Genomic DNA, 26,160 nt, shown 5'->3' on the forward strand with positions numbered 1-26,160 from the left:
TAATTTTGACTTTTTGATATGCCAAAAAAATCGCCCTATTTATGATACGTGCGATTGCGATTACTACGCCGCACAGTAAGTGATTACGACTATAGAGCTGGACACACTTGTTCAAGTACTTTGAATCTGAAGCGAGTATCAATTCAGGGGCACTGCACTCTAAAAATGAAGTGGTCTCAAATTGAAGGGCAAAACGAAATAAAAATTTTGGCCGCAGCCGTTTTCTTCAGAACGCCACCGTAATGGAGCTGCAATTTATCGAAGTTTCGATAGAAACTTCACGCTCCAGCAGTCACGCAGAGATCGAACTTTATATAGTTGTCAGCCGATGCTATGAAGGAAATATGTCGTACACGGTACATGCCCTATGTCCTAAAGAAATAGAATACAGTAGGCCTGATTTTGACATAAATCTGACTGAACAATGAACATCTTTCGATGAACGCGGTATCTAAACCACCTTGGCGTGTACGACATTCGACATATTTCCTTCATAACATAGGCAGACAACGATATAAACTTCGATCTCTGCGCGACCGCTGGAGCGTGAAGTTGCTATCAAAATTTCAATAAATTGCAGCTCCATTACGGTGGTATTCTGAAGAAAACGGCTGCGGCCAAAACTTTATTTCGTTTTGCCCTTCAATTTGAGACCACATCATTTTTAGAGTGCAGTGCCCCTTTAATGAGTCGAGTTGAGTGGTGAGGGATCGATTTTCGAGCACTGAATTTGTAGGCTCCTTGCCATTAACAGGTAATTATAGCTTCCATTTGCACTGTGGTAGCCTTGAAACATCCATTTGTCGTGTTGCAGCATACGAAACGTATAGTACAAACTATACGCACGTTAATAGAAAGGGGAAGGCTATTTGTGAAGTAATCAATCCACAGCATTGGCACAAACTGATGGATAGATATGGTCGAAAAAATACCAAATTATCTTTAATATAATGTAGAAAATCAGTGTATACTTTATGGTCACATAAAAGGTATATCTCAACTTTCCCCACCATGTATTGTATACCAATGGTTTCCAAACCGCAGGACATATGTATGCCACCACATATGCAAGACTTAGAAAGCCTTACAAGGCTATATCTGTACCTTCCTTGTTCTGCGGCATATGCACATCATGAAATTATGGTATGCATATGCACAGATCGTGTGTGTGTGTATCATGAGTCGGTGTATATGTCGCAGAAAACATCAAGGACAAAAATAAACAACGTCCTTTCCTTTCCATATTCACCAGATGTGCCTCGAATCTTTTTGTAATTTCGGACAAGAACTTCATTTGAAACAGGCACGCAGTAGTGCGGAGCATGGACCGGAGCAGGATCGGATATCCGGCTGGTGTTTTTTTTTTCAATTTTGGCCGGATCCGGATCAGTACTTTTTCTGATACGGCCGTACCGGGATCGGAGCCGGATCAGTATTTTTTTGATCCGGCTAGATTCTTTATTTAAAAGCATAACTTTTTTAACTATAAATAACTACCAACCAACCACATGCAGGTAACCGCCATGACAGTGCGAATATAATGGAGCCATATCTAAAAATTCACGGAACCACCGTACCGTGTAGGGTGGAGCATGGACCGGAGCCGGATTGGATATCCGGTCGGACTTTTTCATTTTCAGCCGGAGCCGGATCAGTACTTTTCCTGATACGACCGGAGTCGGATCGTACCCGGACCATAGAGATTTGAATAAACAGGATCGGATTCGGATCAGAGAATTTGTCGATCCGCTCCGCACTAGCATGCAGGCACGCATATGCGACTTGAGGGTGATGTAATTGTTGCATAGTTGATGAATATGCAAACGCGACCATTTCAATGGGACCAATGGGGGCATTGCCACTAACTATGCAATTTATACGTCATAATTGTGTGTCGAAGGTATTCTTCAATCTTTAATGAATAAGCTCATTAGCAAGACAAGCATTTCCCTGCAAAACCTGACCACACTGGTATATTACGGTTGGTCGGCTCTCTCTCTCTCTTATTCAAACGACCGCAGCCGACATTATTTAAATTTATTATATTATAAGCAACCTGTATCCTTTATCACTTGCCATAGTCAGGTTTCGCATGCTTTATGCATTTCCAAACTACTACTACTACTACTACTACTACTACGACGACGACGGAGTATTATTTGTGCGGATACGCGATGCACCATAGTTCAGTGGTTCTTACCAGGGTTCGAACGAACTTCGCAGGTTAGCTGAGTCAGTCTCCGGGGTTTGCCGGAGGTCAAGACGTGCACCAGACTCACGTGATTAAGGTTGAGAACCACTGTGCATTTATATACAACTGTCACTGAACAACAAACTCCTATACATATGCTTCGTTTTCAAATCATATTTTATTTATAATTACGGCATCGATACATTAATGAAAATTGCATACGCATGCACGCACGCACGCATGTCCTGTACAATGTATGCACATTACACATATCAGCCTGTATCTAGTTAGCCTATACGTTTAATCCGGTGGTGTCTATAATTCTAGGTATCCCCAATTTGACCATATGGATGTTTGAAACTACTGGCGAAGAATTATAGTTGGTGTCACAAGTAATAAATTCCTGAGTAAAATATAACCATTTTCCTTTGCGAGTACCTATCGCATCATTATCATACACGGTGTAGTTCCCATCATTCTTGTTGTTGTCCGGTGTTATCTGAAAATATTGCCTTGCAATTATCCTCTAGGTATCACTTGGTTACGGTCGGGTGCATGGGATTGCGACAGCTCCAATGGGAAATATAGTCGATGGCCCGTACGGACATGTCTTAGTTCCTTTTCCTAGTTAGGTCCAGGTAGGCTACGTTTAAGTTTGCTTTAGTTCTTCAAAATATGTCATTGCTGCGATTACACTATTTCTGCGTCGGTCGCGTTTGCTCTCATATAAACATGAGCACATTGAGCAGCGAACACGGTATCATTATATTATAGGAAATTACTATACAATCGCGAGCTACGATAACATTGCCACAACTCTGCGACAAACGACTCCCTCCTATAAAAAAAAACGAATTGCAACTGCGACTCTGCCTCCGAATACGATGACATCGAATTTCACGTTTCTCTGACCCCGGCCCGCGACTCCAGCAAATTGAAAAGTGCGACTCTGGCTACGAGTCAAAAGTGCTTCACAATGCCCCGACTCCCGACTCTGACACCGATTCCCCAGGCCAGGTAGCAACGCAACTGGATTAAAACACAGGTTGACATGAAAAATTGCGGTACGATAAAAGTAATATAATTCCGTACCATACCGCACCGTACTTGAGGAAAATACCGTTAACCGCAATTTTGTACCGTACTAAATAGCGTACGGTGCCGTGCCGAAGAAATTACATGATAGTGGCCCGGTCTCATCAATTTATAGATTTCGATTTTCAGAGTTGACATATCGTTCAAATTAGGACGACGACAACCCTAACTGCGGTGTCATTTGGTTATTTTGAGGTGACTGTATCAATAATGTAATCAGATGCGGGGTCGGCGAGTAGGTTACATGTTGTTGACTCGTTTGTGGATACTCCCAGTGAAGGTGATGTGAATAAAGTCTCACCTGCTTCAGGAGAGACGGATTGTTCCGGCAAACTCTGCACAGCACCAACTGGAAATGTAGACTGCGGTGACGGGTGCCCTTGAGGATGTGATTTGTTAGGCGTGACAACTAGTTGAGAATAGGCGGACTGTTGCGGCATATTTTGTCCAATAGGCCCACCATCCACAAATGTAGGCTGTCGTATCAAATGTACTTGAGGCTGTGTAGTCTTCATTCCTGCGATGTATTAGTCTGGTATGTCATCTGAAATTTTGGCATAACAGAAGTAGATATACCATATGCCTGTGGTTCGACGAAACTTCTTTCTGTAACGTACGGGATTTGAGAACTGATTGTTCGCGGTTGATACGAAACCCCGTATTCCGCGTTGTGTTGGAGGTCCATAGGTGCCACAGATGCTTTCTAAAATAATTATAATGGTTCAAATCAAGGATGTTCCAGATGCGTAATATATCAAAAATGCAAAATCTGTGAAATGGAAAGGTCTGAACGTATGGTTTCACGTGTGTCGTACAGCATGAATAAATTAACATCATGTAACGAAGTCATTATACCAACGGGTTCGCCCGAAGATATGCAATCATTATTTACGGTCCCTACATTTTCCAAAGACACCTCACTCAGCTCTAGCGGTAACTCTGATCACGTGGGCAGAGTGAGGATAGAAAATTGATAGCAATATATATGCAATCCCTGATCATATTGACCGATTGGATCATGAATTATAGAAAGTTTTGGCGCTTCGCGAGTTTCTGCGAAATGAGCTGGCTCACTAAACAGTAGGCCTACAACATATCTCGCTGATATGTAGCGGTCAAAACGTATTGCCTGATGGGCAGGCCGTGCTATTTTTGGCATATGCCAAAACTGCCAAAAATAGCTTATTTTTGGCATTTTTCAATTTGGGTCAGTTTATCAAAAGAGACCAAAACATGTGCAGCATCCACTTATAACCAGTACCAACACACAATAATAATAAGAAAAATCCTAGCGATTACATAGGTTAATATTATCAAACGAAACCACAAAATGTGCAATATCCACTCGGAATCGGTGCCAATAAGCAAAAAGAATGAGAAGCCTAACAAACACGCTCAACATTTGATTGTTACAGCTTTTGAATAGACTTAAATTGTTTGCACTGTAACAGTGCTTCCAAACTCAGGTCAGCAAAGTTTCTCCTGAATTCATTTTTCGGCAAACGAATCTGGGAAATATCGGCTTCAACAGTAGCCGTTGAGGGAAAGAATGTTGCCAGACTTCCACAAAAGGTTTTCAGAGCTTCAAAATTTGCGGAGGGCCGAACCGGCTTCCAACCATCATGAAAAGAGATCACTGCGCTAGTGCCATCGATCTCATCGCGGAAAGAATTTTCTTCCCGATACTTTTCCAGGAGTTCCCTGTGTTGTCTCCAGGGCCGTAACAGCACTTCGTCAGGCCCCCCAAAAAAACTTTGGTCTTGGGCCCCCCATAGGTTTATAGACCGAACCCCCCTTCGCCGATACGCTGTTTACCGCTATTCTTCATTTTCATTGGGAGTTTGTATAGTGAATCAGCTTATGTCGCCTAAGCGCGCGAAGCGCGCGAAGCGCGAAAAATTTCCAGAATTCATGATTTCAGCGGGCAGTATGATCAGGAATTGCATGTATTGTTATCAATTTTTATCTTCTCTCTGCTCACGTAATCAGATTTGCCGGTAGAGCTGAGTGAGGTGTGTTTGAAAAGGTAGGACCACTCAATAATAATTAAACATTTTCGGGCTTATACCCGTTGGCCGGAACGAAACACCACCTCGTCAGGCCCCCAAAAACGTGGGTCTTGGGCTCCCATGGGGTGATAAAACGACCCCCCCCCCCATCCCGTTGTTCGCGTTTGTCACGAAATTATCTGTACTGTATTGTGAGCCAGCGCGAAGCGCGAAAATTTCCGATAATTTATGATAAAATCGGTCAATCAGATCGGCGATTGCATTTATATTATGCTATCAATTTATTGTCCTCTCTACTCACGTAATTAGATTTACCGGTAGAGCTGAGTGAAGTGTCTTGAAAACGGGAGGGCCCGTAAATAATGATTAAACATCTTCGGGCGGGCGGACCCGTTGATATGACTTCGTTACATGATGTTATTTCGTGACGTCCAGTCTGCTATATCGAAAAATATAGAATCGCCCAAACGTAGGCTTCTAAACTAAGAGACGCACACGATTTCAAATTGGTATTTCTTCACTGGCATAACATCTTTCCCAGCGGGATGGTATTTGTCTTATGAGGTTCAGATTGCAAAGACAGGAACATTCGGCGCCAGTAATTTAGGCGCCTATGGACAATTAAACCTAGATGTATTTTGTATAGCCTATATAACGAAGTCTTCGGTCTGCATAAGGGCATAGACCTTTTCGGCCAAGCTTTTCTCGCTGCCCATCGTTCTGACACACTTCTTGGAGTTGCATGTTATATGGCCTAAAACTTGATTGTATGTCTTGTGGGTTGTGGCGCGGAAAATGGCTCAATACCCAATAATATAGATAAATGGCTACTTGAATTCGCGCGCAGCGCGAAAAAATTTTGGAATAATTTCCTAAATTTTCGAAAAATACTCTATGATTTATGCTAATTCACGAAATAATTTTGGGCCCCCTTCGAGCTCGGGCCCCCCCCAATTGGGGGGTTTGGGGTGCGGCAGTTACGGTGCTGGTTGTCTCTCAACACATTCTATTTTGTAGCCCGACCATTCCATCTCCATCAGTCTACCGATATATTTTAGGCGGACTTGTGTCGCGTCAGATGGCTTTAATATTACCAACTCACATGGAAGAGTCCTGGGAAGGTTAGCTTGTTTAAGAACATTAACGCAACAAGACTGTCTGGCAAAACGAGACTGCAGCTCAGAAATAGCCAGACTGTTTGTTGCGTCACAATGTTCAACTCGATCACAATGCAAAAATCGTGGTTGGATTTGGGGGTTCCAGATCCATGAGCAGAATACAATTTATATTTTAGTAATCAGTACAGGGGCAGCTTTCCATTGATACCCGTTTTATCAAAATTAGTGCTCGGCAAGCCGGTCAAAAATGGCCGTAAAATTGACTTTGGACAAATGAAAAGTATGACTTCAACAAAATGCAGTCAGCCGTTCAATCTCGCTGTGCCTACACCATTTAGAACACCATGCTTTCGCCCCTAATGTGTGGGCTGGACCCATAGAGTAAGAAACCTGCCCTTCACACACGCTCTTCTCGTTTGTAATGCGATCCTGTTAACATAACACCATCAACGAAATACACTATTGGCAGGCCGTGTTATTTTTTGCATATTTTTATTTTTGGCAGTTTTGGTATCTGGCTCCTGAAATGCCAAAAATAACACGGCCTGCTGATGGGGGTCGCAGAACAGCAATGTACAGAACTGCATTGTTGGAAATCCTGGTGGATGCTCAGGTCGGATTAAATAGATCGCAATGTTTTATATCACGTGATATATCACAAAAATCTACTTACCTGTTGTTTGTAGCAGCAGCAACCATAACATCCCGTCGCAATGTACGATATTATCATGCTGGTCATACTGAGCACGAACATACTGCATGCAAGCGCAAGAAGTCCGTAATGCAAATCCCAATCACAAACTGTGAGACATAAAATACATCCGATTTCAATCATTCCGACAGTCTTCCTCTCATAGATAAAAGATTTATGAGGTGAATTCGGAATTGTGCATCCAACCAGGGAAATAGGATTGAGCTCTGGGATGGACAAACATGCGGGGTATTGGTTTTATCCAGGGTGGAACCCTCAGATTTAAAATTCCTAACTAGTAAACATACCGCAGCATGCATACATTTTATCACCATTTTGAAGATAACGACCATGGGTTTGATATTTGAAAGGCTACAGGCAGTATTCAGGTGAGAGCAGATCGCAGCATTGGTCTGCAACTAAACCACAGAGGCAGTGGGTCACTAACAAAGTTCGAAGTACTTGTAGTACTTGATCAAGTAAATATAATTTTACGATACTTCTACTTCGGAATATTTTGCAATCCACCTACTTACTTTTCGCGATTTACAGTTGGCTGGGTAGAAGTACTACACTCTTCCAATGAGAGATAGAGGGAGAGAAATAAATAGAGGGACACTGAGAAGGAGAATTTTAGGTGTTGTTTTCACGGAGTATCGACTAAAAGTTTAGATACCAGAATTTTCGTCATGCTTCGCCCGAAATAGATATAGAAGGGTTACCATGTTTTTGAAATCAGATAGAAGGACACTTTTTCAGATTACAGCCGTTCAGGTTCGACTGGATCAAGAAATTCGCAGATTCGACAGATATATAGCAGCAGATGCAGGCACAACTACACAGCAACCGCTTCATATACAGATTACAAACCTACGGATAGATACGTAATACGTGACTCACGGTTGAGTACCCATAGAGAGCGCTATAGCGGTTGTTGACCGCTTCGTAAACAGATATACATATGTAAGCGGCCGGACAGCATTATCATGGGGTAGGTTCGGACTATGTTGGCACTCGGAAATCATCTCCGCGGTATATTCGGAATATGTTTGCACTCGGACATTGTGTCTGGGGTAGGTTCGGCTGTGTTACGTCAGTCTAACACAGGGGTGGGCTAACTTTTGAGCTCGTGGGCCCCATTCAACATCTAAATCCATTCGCGGGCCGCACTATATAACATTGGGATTATAAACCAAAACGCAATATTGGTATTTGATTATATAGTGATGACAAGGAGATAATATATGTGCTTGTTTAAAACAAATCATTGCTTTGATGATATCGTACACGCGTCAGAAATATAGCGGGTAGATTTATAGGCTGGTCGACCTCAATAACCAATTTGTCAGAACTATATAGATGACAGTCCGTTGTTCCGCTTCTTAGAATAGGATTGAAATTTAAATCTGGGAGCAACAATCTTTTCATAGATTTACTAATTCCACTTTTGGTTCAGTTCCAGGACACACATCACTGAAATAATTTAAACTGAAGTGGCCAATCTGAAATCCCACTCGTGATCCGAATTATGACAATAGGATTTATGTGATGTTTAGCAGTTGAAACCCTTCAAACTGCGTGGGCCTTGAGATCGGGCTATCGCGCCAGAAATTAAAAATACGAAATAACACAGGAAGTATTTACCGCAGAACTGTGGTTCTCATACTATTCAAGACACGCCCCCCCCCCCCCCTTATCGTCATATCACGAAACGCAATCAGGATGTTAGCAAATCTAACGGATAATTCGATGGCATGGAAGGGTTACGACTGTGGATGATAGATGTTTAAATATTAAATTCAGACTAAATACAGAGTAAAAACTATGAAGTGTATGACAATCGCGTGGTGCGCGAAATTTTTTTTCAGTTGAGCTGCCCCCCTTCAGATACTTTCACGCCCCAGTTTGAGAACCACTGTCTTAGAATTATCATGGTGAAATTATTGAGAAAAAGTATAATCAAGTCCCCGCATTAATTCGATTTTTAGTACGCATTTTATCAATATTCCTAAAAAGCTTTTTTAGACTCTCGCGGGCCGCCCAGAACGGTGCTGCGGGCCACACGCGAGCCGTAGTTTGCCCACCTCTGGTCTAACATCATGTCTGAGCCCTGAGGTATGTTCGGACTTTGTGACTGTTCGGACATTGTGTCCGTACAAGTGGCAACACAGTCGAAAGATATCCCAGCAATAATGTCGGAGTGCCGCAAGACAATCTGAACATACCCCAGACATGATGGCCGAACGGCAACAAAGTCCGAAAATACCTCGGATATGCTATCCGAGTGCCGCATCGTAGTGCGAACATACCGCAGACATGTTGTCCGAGTGGCAATAGTGTTCGAAAATACCACGTACATGGTGTCAAAGTGGCAAAACTACCCAGACATAATGCTGTCCGGCGCCTGCTTACAATATCTGTTAACAAATCGTCCGGTAAACACAAGCTCTATCTGAGTGCTCAGCCGTGACTGACTAGTTGTGCATCAATCCGCAGGTTAGCAATCTATACTTTATATCATCTGTAAATAAAGACGTCCATATAAACGTCACAATACGCTGAAATAATAAGTATGAATGTCTCTCACTCTCGCGATGTAAAGTAATATAGGCCCGCTCGAATCATACTTGAATTTAATGCACCTGCAAATTACAATCCTGGCTACTGTACCAATTCAATAGTTACGGACCTGATATATATTCATAGCAGTAAATACTTTAAGGCTTTAAGGCAGTGGTTCTCAGCCGGTGTGCCATTTACGTCTCGCAAGTGTGCCGCTAGCGATTTCTTCGGAATTTTGAAAATATTTGCAAAATAATTCTAGTCTATAGCAAACGATCAATAATAATCTTAATCACTGCAATCAATATCCTCCTCGAATTCGCTTAGCTGGATAGACCGCGCGCCTTGAAGGCTGAATTCAGTTTTGCGCAATACGTTGATTGATCGCTAAGAAGAGCAGACATATGGCGGCGCCTGTATGACATTGACAATGCGGTTTTCTAATCCTCATTGTCCCCCCAATCACCAGCAAGAAATGAAGTTCTTCAGAATTTACGTGCGGGTTTCCAAATTCGAATTACAAACTTGGCAATCCACATTGCGATTGTTAGGTATCGTGCCGGCACTTCCGTTCAAATGCAGGCTTGTAGCACAACGTTGTGTTACTGTCGACGAATATGAGAGTTGAGAAGTAATGTTGATCAGAATATATCAGTTAACAAACCTCTTCGCTGCTGAGGTTACCTGGTTCGTATGAAATATAATTGAACTGCGGGTGTCTGCCAGTAGAACTATCGAGGTATGACTATCCTCACGCGTGCTACACGGTCTGCGTGAAAATGCATTGCATAGCATGGTATAGCCCACACCTCTACGCCTCCGTATACATTAGCGGCGGTCGTGGTTGACCTCCTCGACCCCATGCGGCAGTGGGCAGATTTATTGTCAAACAAATCTTATGAAATAGTATTCAAGGGCAGAGCGAAGTTTCTGTGAAGTCGTATATTAAAATGACCCCCTTTACATTTTCGTCTGAATACACCATGTTTGTTGTAATCACGAAGGAACGATATTCTGACCCGAGGAAAACGACGACTTTCTATCGCGGCTTAGTAAGCGATATGAGGGACGCTTTACGTACAAAAGTTTACTTTTAGAAATATTAAAATGGAGAAGTTTATTTCAAAAGAAAGGAAGTACAGAAACATTTTGAATTGACTGCAGGGATGGTGACATTAGTCGGCGTTAGGGTGCTAATAAGTATTCTGGTAGTTTGCAGGTGCCGTAAGCATGGCATGGTATGGTATGGTATGGAAGTATGGTATGGTATGGATCGATATTTTGGTATGGAATATGGAACGATGCAAGTATGGTATGGAATGGAAGATTTTAATCTATGGTATGAAACGACATTTCCATACTTCCATACTTTGGTGTTCTATACATTTTATCGTGATATGTGTAACCTTCATGAAGCGTACGTTGTTCGCTGTTCACGGAATACAATCGCTTTTGTTATGTGTGAACGTGAACTATTAAACGCTGTGTAGGAACAAATACACGCTTGTGCAACGGTTTTAGGAGCACTTGGAATGACATGATTTTGTGATGTAATAATGACAACAGTAATGTTGATCCGATATTCTTTCGAGTCTAGACATGACGTCTCCGAGCATAGTCTATCATGTGACGCAATAATTGGTAATGTAGGCTACTCCAACTACCTTATTCTTGAGTGACGACAGCTTACAAGTAATCATGATGCAACGTACTACATGCTCAATGTGATTGATAATTACATTTCTTCTGAAACATTGTCCGCACATCTATACTATTTGCATACCGAGATATCTTATTGGTCATATTTCAAACGATCTCGCATTAGGATTATAGATCAGTGAGTGGGGTAGATATAGTTTGGATTTTGGAATTCTCGCCATGCTAACCCCAACCGAATACTATACTAATAATCATGCAGATCGCTGCAGTATTGATCGCCTGCAGCTGGGATAATTTATGGGTTCGCCTATATTATAAATTATTTTGCGAGTATTTACTTCAAACTTGTATGTGCCTCATGCCAATGTACCGGAAATGCGATGATATTCTTATGGAACAGGGGCGGGCAACTTCTCCAGTCGGCGGGCCGGAAATAGGAAAATTAGGTACTTTGGCGGGCCGGATTGCTGAATGGATAAATAATTCGCCCATGTATACAAGGAATACATCGTATTTAATGAATGTATTTTATCGACAGCAATGTCACTTCAAAGCCATTTCTCGCCGATAATGACAATCCAATGTGGATTTGAGAATAGCATTGTCATACAGGCGCCGCCGTGTCTGCTTCTCTCTGATCAACTAACTCACGGTGCAATCCTTAATTAAGATTTCAAAGCGTTTGATAAGCCCGGTACCCGAAATTTACCAAGAAACAATTCATTAGGGTTGAGGACATCGTAAATGCCGACAATGCAAGTCTTCTCGATTCGAAGAACTTACGCGTAAGCTCCACTCTCGCACGCTGCACAGTGCGCACACCTATATAATAACATACAGTCACTAAAATTTGACGTTTAGGCAAGTAGGGGGGAATCTCGGCAGACTGGAGCCGCGGGCCACATTATTATGTAAGACAGGAAACTGTCCGCGGGCCGGAAAAAATCTTGTTGCGGGCCGCATCCGGCCCGCGGGCCGTATGTTGCCAGTCCCTTTTATGGACAGTCCTAGATAACAATCTCATGCTGACTATCTCATTTTGCTCGCGGAAGCTGTAGAGTTGACGTACACGGCACCTCATCACCGTGAACTAACCCTCACCAAAACAGACTCTGTAAAACTATTACCAGGAATTATATTCGCTAGTTTAAGCAATAATGATATCCGAAATATCAATAATATAGGTGCTATAAAAGGTACTATACTTATGATATTGAAGTATTTGAAAGTATGGAATATGTATCAAGTATGGTATGGAACAATGTTGGTATGGTATGGGAAATTGCAAGTATGGTATGGAGAGAGTAAGGCAAGTATGGAGTATGGAAAATTCTCGTTCCATACCCTACCATACCATGCCCTGGCCGTAAGCCAAAAAAGTTCAGAACCACTGTGATGGTGTGACGCGAACTATTTATCATTTCCAAAGGGTGCCGCGAGGTCGAAAAGGTTGAGAACCACTGCTTTAAGGGTTCATGAAAACATTACGGGTTGTTAAAGCATAAACTTGTCTATCATCACCCTGAACGAACTCACGTATTGGTATGAAAGGTAGTAGTATCCATAGTACATGTATACGACCGCGAAACTTTCCAAAATTATCATTAGCATCGTCAGTAGAAAGCTGAATACCGAAAATCCCGCGCTGATTGATCCCTGTATATAGAATAAATAGAATCGAATCAGATTTACCGCAGCATGCTGTAGCTGGGCGAGTGTCGCTTTATATAATAATAGACTATACCACGTTTCTCTCGAGGCATCCCGGGTGAAATTTCTATATTTGAACAATATCCAACAGTCAGTGTCGAAGAGCACTGGATTACTTTTGCTTGAGATGTATGATCGTATGAGATTTAGCGCACATATGATAAACAATAATTTTATTACGACTGTCTATCGTAAGGATACATTCAGGTGTCAGTATCTTGGGTGGGATTCATGTTCCCCGTGATACGTAAGATCAATTCGAAACGCACCCTGTAGTATACAGGGTCCTCATGAGGTAAAGTGAATATCACCTTACCTTGCCAATGGCTATCCAGAGCACATAGCCAAAATAATATTGAACGTTAACTGTACGGTTTCCATAGAGAAAGCCTGATTGGACAGAGAAAGTGCCCAGTTTATTGCCCAGTTCATTTGCATCTCCCGTGGATTGGCTAGGGCGTGGACGCGGTAGGCTGTCTAATGCGAGACGTCGTCACGTTCCTTCTACTGTCCGCAACAGAGAGTCGGCAGATACGTTGGCCTGCACTTTATTGAAAAACAGAAATCATCAACGGACTTTGGATAAAAAGCATCGCATACAGGCTAATAAACATTGTTGGTCGTACGGCGTCGGACGATCGTCAGATAAAAAGGTGGCATGCACAGAGGTGGTCAGTAACGAAGTACTTCTACTTTTTCGAAGTACTCAAGTAGTTTTCCTCTACTTCTGGTACCTACTCAAGTAGATATAATCTTCGCTACTTCTACTTCGTAATATTTTGTGATCTACTTACTTACTTCTCGCTATTTTCAGTTTGTCAAGTAGAAGTAGTGTAACCCTCCAACTAGAAAGAGAAACTGGGGAATTCTCGGGCTGTTTTCACGGAGTTTTAACTTTCAATTTTATGAAAATTTAAGTCAAACCCAAAATTTCCGTCGCGCTTCACATCAAGGAGATATAGAGTTACAAATACGTTTTCACGAAAGTAAATATTATTTACGTTGCAGGTTGCATTGTACCGCATTGTCGCGCATATGACGTATTTCATCACAGTAAATAATGCCCATCATAACGTTTGAAAGAACCGTTTCGCAGTCTAGCATTTACCTATCATATCGTAATCTAGCAGCCCATGGCGTGCCCTAATCTGGGAAAGTGGGCTGTGACTTTATAAGCGTTAGATGTGTTTTACCATACCACCGTTAAAACTGTCTCGACAAAAGACATAGAATACATTTTCCGCTTTTCTGATGTAGTATTGGTAGTTCTCGTTCAATTCGAAGTATCATTATTAAGAGTTCTAATTAGTTTCATTTCTTTTGTCTGGAGAACATACATGCTTAAGTTTAAAAGTAAGTGTAGCATCGCCGTCTACTTTCCCAAAATACAATTACACTATATGGCATTTTTACGTTACGCCATATTTTTTTTATCATCGTATACGAATCGCACAAATTGTTAACGTCGTATTCATGAAATGCCGCCCTATTCTTGTCGCTTTCATTTTTTATACTGTCTTCTTTACTTTCATTCAGTGTGCATGCCTCCTCTTTACATCGCCTAGGCCAAGGTGGGTGTCTGATTCCATTGACAACTCCAAGTCGCTTCGACATCTTCCTGTCTTTTCATTGTATCGCATTTTTTGTGGTGTATTGAACTGATCAAATTGCTAATAAACCAATGATGATGACAACTTCACCGTATTGCTCTTCAACTAAACTAAAGGCCCTAATATGGGTGAGGGAACAAGCCATGACATTTTCTAAAACGGTATGTTCGAGTAAACAAAAGATTGGTATCTCATTTCTATATCACTAATATCATTTGTTGCTCATGCTGTCGGAAATTTATACATTCTGGGGTGCACCAATATGCATTGTACATGAAGCTCTCTGCACCTTCCGCACGCAGCTCAATTTGCAGCTATTGAAAGTCCATGCGAACGTATTATGACCGTTTTGAAAACTACTTACTTACTTGAGTAGATTTAAAGCCAGCAAATTCTACTTCTACTTCAAGTAGTTTTAGGTTGCTCATGGAAGAAGTACTTCTACTCGTACTTGAGTAGATTTTTGCGTCGCTACTTCTACTTCTACTTGAGTAGCTTTCTTGACTACTTTGACCACCTCTGGGCATGCATCGAACGACGGTCTTCTATAAATAGTCAGGATTCCAGGCAGGATCGCACACAATAAGCCCATTTACATGGCCATTTGGGTCAGCTTCGAAGCTAACTCGTCAATCCGACTCTCTCGTTTTTGAAAAAGAGAAAAAGGCAGACGGCTTCAATCCGTCTTGAGCTCAATCCGTTCCGCAGAGTCGCTTGGAGACGACTTGAGCAGTACCGGTACTTGAAATCGGATCCAGACTACCGCTATATACCAACATTTCATGTTCGTATTTCATGAAACCGACACGTATTTCAACTGGGTGAAAATGAAAGCTCTATCAGTACATAATACTGCTTTTCCAATATGCACGTGGTATTATTAGTTCAGCGGCGTAACTTATGAAACGAGTATAGCCAACAATTTAACTTGCGCAGCTCACTATCAAAAAGAATAGGATATATGCACGGTGTATTCGGCCATTCTAGAATTGCATATAAGTATTTCTGGATATTTCAACTGTAGTAGCCTATTCCCGAGCTGAATCCTACAGTGCTGTGTATCTTTTCAGCTGCGACAAACATGATCATGTAAACTCGATCGGATTAACAGCCCTTCGGCAAGCCGTCCCATGACGTCACTTCAAGACGACTCGGCCTCAAGACGACTTGACCATGTAAATGGGCCTAATGATCACCAATGATTGTAATTGATGATACGGCGTCCAGAGAGTATTTGTATTGTTCGCACCGATCCGCCATAAGAGTCCCTCCCGCTCGGAAAAGCTTTAGGTAGGATGACAACGATTCAAATCGAGAAAAAAAATCATTCAAACATAATAGTGAATATAGCCTAGCAACACAGGCATGTCATTAACACAGCAATTACACATTACATGTACAATATGTACATTAGGAGTCTTCAAAAATGACATTTTTTCTCAAATCGTACTGGCTACTTCAGCGGTTCTCAACCGGGGGTCCGCGAAGCAATTTCAGGGGGTCCGCGAGACCTCTAAATTTTTTTAAATGGTTGATAACCTAATTTTTATTTTATTTTTTAATTTGAGAAAGCATGAGGCAGTTTCGCCACACAACTGCTAAAACCTCATGACTCATATCATCATCATAATCGTCTGACATGAACTATCGTAGTGTGGAAATTCATTTTCATTGCCAATTTTGCAATAACCTGCTGATACAAACATGTTGCTGTTTAGAGACGTTTTGTTGGGGTTTGCGGAAAAAATTTAAAAAAATATGGAGATAGTAACGTCAATCAGGGGGACTTCGTATTGTCTGCGAAACCTTCTCGATTTGAAGTTGTCAGTCTCATCAAATTAGTGAACAGTGGTTTTTGAAATAAAAAAATTTCGAAGTATTTCCCTAATTTGTCGCCACCAACCCCATTTTATCCTGTAATATACATAACCACTATTTGATCAGCTTCTTGGAGGTACAGAATTTCAATATACAATTGAATAGTGGAAATGAACCCGAATATTTTCGGCTGACACTCGTCATAAATCGGACAATGATATACCTGCTCTTAAAGCTTGGATATCAGATTTGGCGCATTCTTATTGCGGATGCCCTATCGACAAGGCTGTTTTTTTTTTTAGGAACAAGGAGTGTTTCGTTGCTATCAAAGCATTACGCTCCAACCCTGAAATTCATATCACCAGTTATATTGGTATGCAGCTTTGTCTTGTTAATGTTCAACTGTTCTTGGTCGAAAATATTTCCTCGTAAATATATATGTAAACCCAAACAGAACAAGTCGTTTCATGACAGTCTTTCTCAGGTAGGAAAACTTGAGTCCATTCTTTGGCGCATAAATTTGTCTATGCTTTTAGATTAGGATTTCGCTTTGACGGTAGAAACTCTCTGCGGGCCGATAAAAATGCCGTCGCGGGCCAAATCCGGTCCGTGGCCCGTATGTTTCCCGTCCCTGCGCTAGATGGTGGGCGTGATATGTTCATAAAATATATGTTTCCTCATTTTGGTGCCAAAAATGTTGCGATCACACCAAAAGTATCGTCGGAAGCGGTATGTGTTAATATTGCATTAACCTCCATCTATCTTTGCGGAAATGGTTTCCGGCACTCCTCGTTCATATCAAAACGAAGACGCGAATTTTCAAGACACGACCACGTACTTCAAGAAATACAGCAGCAAGATTAGCTTTGAAATAATAAAGTCTACCAATTTCTACATAAATAGTATGATGTTATTTTCAAGAAACATCATTATTTTGCTGTTTATCACAAGCCTACAGTTCATATTTGCACAAAACAGTTGACGGTTGCACTATAATTGAGCTAAAATTGAAGTAAAACCTCAGGGGGTCCGCGAGGGTCCGTGACGGTCAAAAGGGGTCCGCGAAGCCATAAAGGTTGAGAACCACTGGGCTACTTGATGAAATTGTTAGGTTACCTAATTTAAGCCTACACACCAAATATGGTTCAATTCCAACCAGTAGCCGCATTGCTACAGGAGTATAAAGTTTCTATTTAATATACAAAAATAAAATTTAAAAAATTGGTGGGCACCACTATAATAAATAATTGAAGAATTGGTCACCGTAAATACTATTTTATTGATAATCCAAATTTTTCGATGGCAATACCTCCGCTTCCACTGGTTGGAATTGAACCAAATTTGGTGAACATTCTTTCTATAGACAACCTAACACTTTCATGGGGTGAACAGAAAATTTTCAAATTTTTTGTTATTTATTTTTATATAATAAATAGAAACTTGAAGTATTTACGTCGTATCCTCTACAACTTCTCCGTATTGCTCTTCGACTAAACTACGGGCCTCACAACATGGGGGCGCGTGCGTCATACCATGATATTTTCTAAAACCTGCTGTTCGAGTAAACAGAGGATTAGTACCGCATTTCCGTATCACTACTATCATTTTCATCCCATGATGCGGACGAATGCTTATGCTGTAGACCAGTGGTTCTCAACCTTTTTCGCCTCGCGGACCGGTAAAATTTCAAAAAATGTCTGGCGGACCGGTGAACTGTCAAAATTGAAATGAAGCCAAAATGTAAAGTATGCAACCGTTTTTGGCAATTATATGATGCTAGAGAGTGACATTTGGAGGGTTTTGATCGTATTTAATAATATTCATGATGGCATCCATGTGATTTTATGGTAGTGAGTCTGCCAAGTCGAGGTAAAATTGCCTTGTCCAGATAAACGTGCTACCGCGCTGAGAGACGTTTACAGTCTTTCGCGCCAAAGGCCATGGGTTTAAACGGCCACGCCAACTCAATACCGACCGACAATATCAAGAGAAGAGGCGTATCGGAGTCGAACCAAGCACCTTGTCGTGCTACCTTGCTCGTTGCCCACTGCCACCAGACGCAGGCTACTCCGGCAACTGCGAATACAGTGCGTGCCGCAAGAAAACACATTGCAGCAGCTATACCTGCCATCCGCAAATCCGGGCCGAAAAAGCACTTCGTCAGCCCACCCCCAAAAACGTTGATCTTGGGGCCCCGACAAGGCGATAAGCAAAATTTCCGGGGGCTTCGCCCCAAGACCCTACACTTGGGTGGATGTTTTCACCTGTACTTGTGATCACATCCATTCTACTCAGCGTAAGCAGAGAGTTTACGTAGCTTATCGCGACAATGGCGACAATTTTCGATCATTCACGACTGAAGCGCTTTTCTCGCGGTCGAATTTTAGGCCCAAATTTCGGAGTCCCATGTTAACATAAACTTCATTATGTGCGGATACGTCGTGGTGCGGCAATGGCTGACGCCGAAATGCCTGTAAATCATGCGTATTTCTCGGAGAAGGGCACCTAATAAGCAAGACATATGGGGACACTAAATCGTGCAAAGCCCGAAAAGAAATTGAAAAATGTTGGAAAAACTTTCAAATAACACGCTATGATTTATATTCATTTGCGAAATAATTTTAGGCCCTTCTCAAGCTCGGCCCTCTCCAATTGGGCCATTTGGGGTGCCCCAGTTACGGTCCTGCACAAAATAAATGAATCGAAAACCAATGATCAAACTGTGCTGCTTAGCGATGAGTGAGCTCGTATCTGTTCTGTATTTGTCGCTCGCATGCCGTCAAATGAAACGTCTTGTACTTTAAGTCAAATCGAACATGTTTCTAGCCCTAATGTTACCTCACAAAATTTTGAATCAGTTTAAAATTAAATGTTTTATTTATTTTATCAAAGGACAAGCCTTCAACATTGCATCTTGAAATTAAAGTATAAAATTGTAATATTCCTCGCGGACCGGCAGGAATGTCGTCGCGGACCGGCACCGGTCCGCGGACCGGCGGTTGAGAACCACTGCTGTAGACAATTGGATACCTCCTGGTATGCATCAATATGAATCAAGCTCGGCACCTTTCTCATAGCTCAATTTGCACCTTTTGACAATCACTGCGAACGAATTACGACAATTTTCACAACTAGTTACTTACTTGAGTAGATTTGAAGTCAGTCCATTCTACTTCTACTTCAAGTAGTTTTAGGTTGCTTATGGAAGAAGTACTTCTACTCGTTCTTGAGTAGATTTTCTCGTCGCTACTTCTACTTCTACTTGAGTAGCTTTCTTGGCTACTTTGACCACCTCTGAATTCAACACCAGAGGCGATCATATTCCGCTGTTCCGCTTTTGCTAAACTGCGCTTATTTCTACTTCACTCGCATCAAGATCTAAAATCATATCAGAGTCGTGAACAGGATGGACGAGTAAGGCATTCCCAGAGATTTCAGATTTGTGCGGTCAAATGCTGACAAGCCAGGGTCCGACCATATAATATTATTATTATATTCTTTATTCACAGTAAAACTGGTAAATACACACATAATCCGGGAAGCAACCTGCCCCCAAAGAAAAATGGCGAGATTGGAGTAAATTTTTAAAATTTCAGTAATACATTCAAATTGTCATTCCTATGCAATACATGGAGAAGTCAGATTACAGAATTGCAGCAGATGAAGAATTGGCAAGGGTTACAGAGCAGAGGTAGAGATTATTGAAGATGAAGAATCGACATTACAGAAATTATGCTCTGATTCACAAGTGTAATTTTAGTCCAGTGGTGCATTCAAGGCCTTCCGAAGAATGTGCACAGTGCCCAATAATGGGATATTTTGGATCATGTCGAATCGAACGTTACCCGGAATTTGTTGGATATGTCTCATTAGTTTTTTGCTCACGACCCCTGTAGCGCCAATGACTATCGGTACAATGCTTATTTTGCATCGCCACATTTTCTCACATTCCATTTTGAGCTCTGCGTATTTGGAGTGTTTTTCTGATTCTTTTTGCAGTAGGTTGTGATCAGCTGGGACAGCCAGTTCAATGAATAAGCATTCTCTTTTCTTTTTTAGTTTAACGATTATATCCGGGCGGTTGCTCCTGATTTCGCGGTCAGTTATAACTGGTACATCCCACAGAATTTTTACTTGTTCGTTTTCTGTCACTGGTGCTGGGCTGTGATCGTACCAATTTTTTGTCGAAGTGGTGATGTTAAAATGTTTGCATACTTCAAGATAAATGTAGTGACCAATCCTATTGTGTCTCCATGTGTATTCGGTAGCTGCAAATGCACCACAGACGGACATGAGATGTGCTACAGTTTCATTTTGGTTGTGGCACATTCTGCATTTGCCGTCCGTGTTTCGCTTCAGAATTCTTTTGCGATAGTATTTTGTAGGAAACGATTGGTCTTGTGCTGCGAAAATGAAACCTTCGCTTGCCGGTTTCAGGCCAGAGCTGGATAGCCAGGTCCATGAAAGCTCGTCTACATGGGGCTGTGAAGTTAACTTCTTGTGCTTGTGCTTATTATTATTATTAATGGTGAAAATGGGACATTGTGGCGCTTGTCACCTTATCGGTCTGGTGCGCCACGACAGAAATATCGTATTACATGTCGCAAATAACGACAGATAGTGAGAGATCTTGATGTAACGGCCTTTCTTTAAATGTGGAGTGGATAATTTATTCATTCCACAGAGGCACCTCACAATGCAACTACACGGTACAACTCCACATAACCTATAACGACTTCGAAGAGCTTCTTGGAGGTACAGAACTTCAATATACAATTAAATAGTATATTCATATTGAAATGAACCCGAATATTTTCGGCTGACACTCGTCAGGGGTATAATCGTCAGCAACTAGTAGAGAATTGGAAAGAACATTGTATATCAACAATCGTATCACAAAATATGACGTCACCAGCATGAAAGAGAGGCGAAACTCTGTCAACAAAAGGAGTTCGTGTACCACCTAAAAATAGTACATTGAACGCTCTCTCTTTCATGCTGGTGACGTCATATTTTGTGATACGATTGTTGATATACAATGTTCTTTCCAATTCTCTGCTAGTTGCTGACGATTACCCTGACGAGTGTCAGCCGAAAATATTCGGGTTCATTTCAATATGAATATACTATTTAATTGTATAACGACTTCACTCGCATCGCAAGCTGTAACATCGCTGACCGCACCCGCACGGCCGACACATTGAAAAGAAGAGACCTCATGCTTTTAACCGAATAACGAGAGCATGACCGATAACGAACCCGAATATGGGGGCGCAGGAAAGCTGCTACATTGAGACCATACAAAAAGTCTTTCTGGCGACAATAGAACGGGTTGTTAAGTTTCATAAAAGGGGATTCGAAGCCTGATAACTGAAATATAGAACCACCCTTCCATAGTATACCGCCCGTGCATTCTAGTCCGTAACGCACCAGGCCTTATAGACAAAAAGCGTCACTCCTAGGGTAGCATTTAAAACAAACATGTTTAAAACAAGGCTCTTTTTGAAACTTGTTTTTGTTTGTTTTTTACGCCATGGCGTCACGAATATTCGGTTGTGACGTCATATTGGATTGACATTGACAATTGAGAAAAAAGGACAAATATAGCTCCCTTGTCGAAATATCTGCGTAGTATAGCTGTTGAACCGACTATTTTGAGGGTTCCAACAATCCAATATCGTATACGTCGGCTTTATCGGGTGGTAATCGTCCGTAGGCTCATACAACATGTTTTTCTTCGAAGTATTCACACAATTATGGCAAAATATTACAACTTGAAAAAACTCATTTTTTAAAGGCATTGTTTAAAATACTGTTTAAGACATGTTTTAAACCAAGTGTTTTAAAACCCCGTTTGGTTCGAATGCAACCTTAGTCACTCCCCTTTTTATCATTAATAATAATAATAGTACTGGAAACATATCGTCGGAGTAGTTCTAGGTGCAGACCTGGTAATATAATCAAACGCTGGCCAATGGATGAATTGCACTCCTACGCTTGGCTGTGCGATATCGATTTTGAGGCCAGTTTACATAGGTGAATGAAATCTTCCAAATCGGGCAACTGTGATTCTTTGGGGACGTGTTGTGTGATGTTGGGATGTGCGTTCAACATACCGACTGTCGTAGTGGCATTAGTATTCACTTGACCATCATACCATGATGGAAAGCAAGCAGCACGTCCTCTCGAGTATTAGGAAAAAATTGTTTGGTTGTATACACGATCCTTGCATTAACAGTGCTGTAACACCAGGGTTGCCATACGTCCTACTTTAGATAGATTTGTACTCCTTTTTAGGGTTTTTGAAAATGTCCTCCGAGGACGCCTAAATATCCTCCTTTTTGAGATTCTGACCTCTTTTTTAGGAATTTTGGTCAAATTTATAGCAAAATTCGACTGAGGTGCCGCAAATCAGCACCGAAGTGACGCTCCGGCGGGTATTTCGGGAGCTGAGCGAAAGTTGACTTTTTTCTCTTTTTTTTTAGTCAACAGACTACCACTTTTTCCGGATTTTCCACCGGTATTCTGTGCTTGAAAATTTTGAAAACGTGTATTCCTTTCCCGATTCCAAAATATGGTAACTCTATGTGACACGATTCGAAGATTGATCTAATCGATTTGGTGAATCTATTTGAAACAGGGTCGAGCAATGGAAAATGTATATTAACGTAACATTTGTTAGATCCAAAGGCTTTTGGTTGCCTGAATTTTCGCATTTTCACCAAGGAGTCAATGTAGCTATCAGGTTAGCCATTTTTGGGAAGAATGGATCTAATCCAATTCACTTATGCGAACAATTTTATTTCAGAACAAATCACACGGGCTTCTGCACAAGGGTAGCGATCGAATTGTTAATATTAGGGTAGCACGACAGCAGACCGAGCACATTATGAGTGACTAGGTTTAGCAGTGGACGATTCAGTTATGAATCGATCACAAAATAATAGCACAATTTCTCCAAGTATTAAATGCTTTACTACCGAGATAATGTCTGCGAACTATCGACATACCGTTTGCTTGGTTGGTTTCGCAGCGAATCGTAGGCTAAGACTTGCTGAGATGACAATCTGTATGAGAAATATTGTTGGCAGATTCCAAGCACATGCTCAAACAATAGTATATTATCTACCATTATTCCAGTCCAGAGGCCCTGAGCGGTAGTCGTAAATACCAAAAGCCAATCGTAATAGTGGCAGTAGGTCGTCAGATCATATGGATGAAGATATGCATCGTTGTAGGTATAGTAGAAATATCTGTAGCAGTTGGCAAGGTATGATTTTCTGAACACGATCGTGGTTATACTGCATCCGACAGAAATGAGTCCAAAAACGATTTCGAAAATCTGAACAGAGAAATGGAAGTAAGTATTGCTTCGGTGCTTCAGTCGAAGTGGTTTGGCGGAGGCTAAGCCTTCGAAATACTCTTATTTTGGATTAGCATGCGTCCTCCTTGAGGAGGATTTGTCCTCATTTTTCAAGAAATCGAAAATGCCCAGGAGGTTGCCCAAATGTACTCATTTTTGGCAATTCGTCCTCCTTCATAGCTTAGACAGGCAGGAGATTATATAGGTAGAACTTGAAAAACGCCATCAAAGACGCGTAATCTGGTTTTCGACGTCAGGGGCGGCAAGGATGACTAAAAATGACCTTAGAGCGGGTCTACCGGTAGTCGATTTGGAAAAATGAACTTTTTTTATTCAACACAACGGATTTCCAGTAAGAAATTTCAAATTACCCGTCTTCTCGTCCGATTTTATATGTTTTGCGGTTTGTAAAACGTGACCTCGTTTCCGGATATCAAAATATAGCTATAGACGATGTCGGGGCAGTCTGTCCTACGCTAGTATGGTAGTTGGTAGCTATGAGAATAAAGAGGGGAAGTAGCAGACTTTGTTGCTAAAAGGCACAGTGGCATAGCTCGAGATATTACAGCCACGGGAAGGAATTCGCAACAAGGACTAAAGCCGATGCACACCGAGTTTGCGACCAGATAATACGAGTAAATTGCGAGCGAAGTCAAAGCAGTTACTGATCGTGGTGTTGTCTATCTGCAGACTGTAGATGTGGACACCAGAGATGAGCATGCATTTGGATTTGAAAAAACGGATTAGATGATTTTTACCAGATTTGGACTGGCTATAGATTATTTTTATTTTAAGCTGAATTTGAACTTGGATATTAAATGTCTTCTGTTGTTAAATTTCCGTGCAATTTTCCAACCAATTGCAGTCATTATCGGATTTGTAATTGAATTACGACGTGGAAAGAACGAAATTATTTCTGGACTTAGATATGCATTTAGATTTGAAGCTTTGGATTTATAGACTGCATTATGAAGATAGAGAATTCGCTCATCTACAGTAGACTGCTTAGCGAAGTATGCTTTCTGTACGCCATTTTTGATGATGAGAGAGATATTTTTAAATTAACAAGGCAAATGTTATTACCGGTTAGGTTTTTTTTTCAGGAACTGGGAATGACATATGTTATCGTGAAACAACTCAACTGGAATAACCTCGAAATGTAAGCTTTCTAGTCATCATGCTTTATGTACTAACATGTCTTTAGTATCATATCAGACTAATAATAAAGCTGGCGCGGAGCGTTCGATATTATATATATATATCGTATGCCCCGGCTGGCGAAATTGTGAGCTGTGGCACCAATAAGAATCCTGAATTCTATCTGAGCAGTGAGAGATGCGAGAATTGCTAAGTTGAGGGAATTTATTGAACAGCTACTGCGATGGATGGTGTGCATCGGTTACAATAATTTAGCCTCATATCTTCCATTGCAGTGGTCGGCAACCTGTTGGGTCGCCACATATATATTTCGGTTACAATTATATACCGAAAATAGAATAATACTTTTTTGTTCTGGTTCGCATCCTCTTCTTGCATTTTGGACTACACGGCCGATTTTCACATTCCTGTAGGCGATTTAAAAGAGGTCATGGTGCCTTGACATTAATAATTTTCTGATTCTCGGAAACAGTGCGACAATAGTGATAGATAGGGATGGTGCGAACCCCAGAAATGTTCAGGTTCGTGCGAACACGAATCTTTTTGAAAGGTTCAGTGTGAACGCGAAGGTGAACATATGACGTCATATACCTACTTCCAACCCTACATTTCAGTGAAGTGATATACTGTATGTATTAGGGATGGCGTGAACGTGAGGTTCACGTTCGCGTCCTATTATGAACCTCAGAAACTTTCATAATCGAATATTGGTAGGTCTGTGAACTGTGAACCTTTTTCATATATTACAAGTTCCCCGTCATTATAACATATTCGGTTAAAATTCGTTGCATTTCAACTTCAGACCACTCTATGCATGGCGCAGGCAGCATGGAAAAATCAAAAAAAAAATTACTACCTTTGTCCTAAAAGTTTGCTCGAAAAAGTTAGCGTTCCGTTTGTGAATATTTAGTGACTCTCTGCTGCTGTGAGCTTGATCCGTAATCACGGAACACCAAGAACGAAATACATTACATGTAGGTAGTCAGCGAATGATTCTTGTTCAACCAATCGATGAAATTGATATTAAGAACACATCGGTGCACGGGATCAATCTTGATTTGATATGTTTATTGTATCATAAAAACCAAGTCCGTGCGAATGGGGTGTTGGCTAATGTATAACTTGTTTATGGGGTAATATCGGCAGCAAGTATAGAAATCCGTTTTACACTCTGCT

The 26,160-nt window shown here is 41.3% G+C and overlaps 1 protein-coding gene across 4 annotated transcripts in view; it reads right to left on the reverse strand.

Annotated features, from left to right (window-relative positions):
- LOC145448277 (uncharacterized) overlaps nt 1-26,160 on the reverse strand; it is a 219,879-nt gene that overhangs the window by 161,808 nt on the left and 31,911 nt on the right. The window contains exon 6 of one of the 4 annotated variants that reach the window (XM_080326645.1): nt 7,087-7,108. The exons of the other annotated variants lie outside the window; for them this stretch is intronic. Within the exon in view, the coding sequence (XP_080182771.1) occupies nt 7,087-7,108 (22 nt within the window). The remainder of the gene's footprint in view (nt 1-7,086; nt 7,109-26,160) is intronic. 4 annotated transcript variants of the gene reach the window in all.

The sequence above is a fragment of the Botryllus schlosseri genome, chromosome 10 (genome assembly GCF_051294905.1).
Source record: "Botryllus schlosseri isolate E-star chromosome 10, Bs_hap1, whole genome shotgun sequence".
NCBI classification, from domain to species: domain Eukaryota; kingdom Metazoa; phylum Chordata; class Ascidiacea; order Stolidobranchia; family Styelidae; genus Botryllus; species Botryllus schlosseri.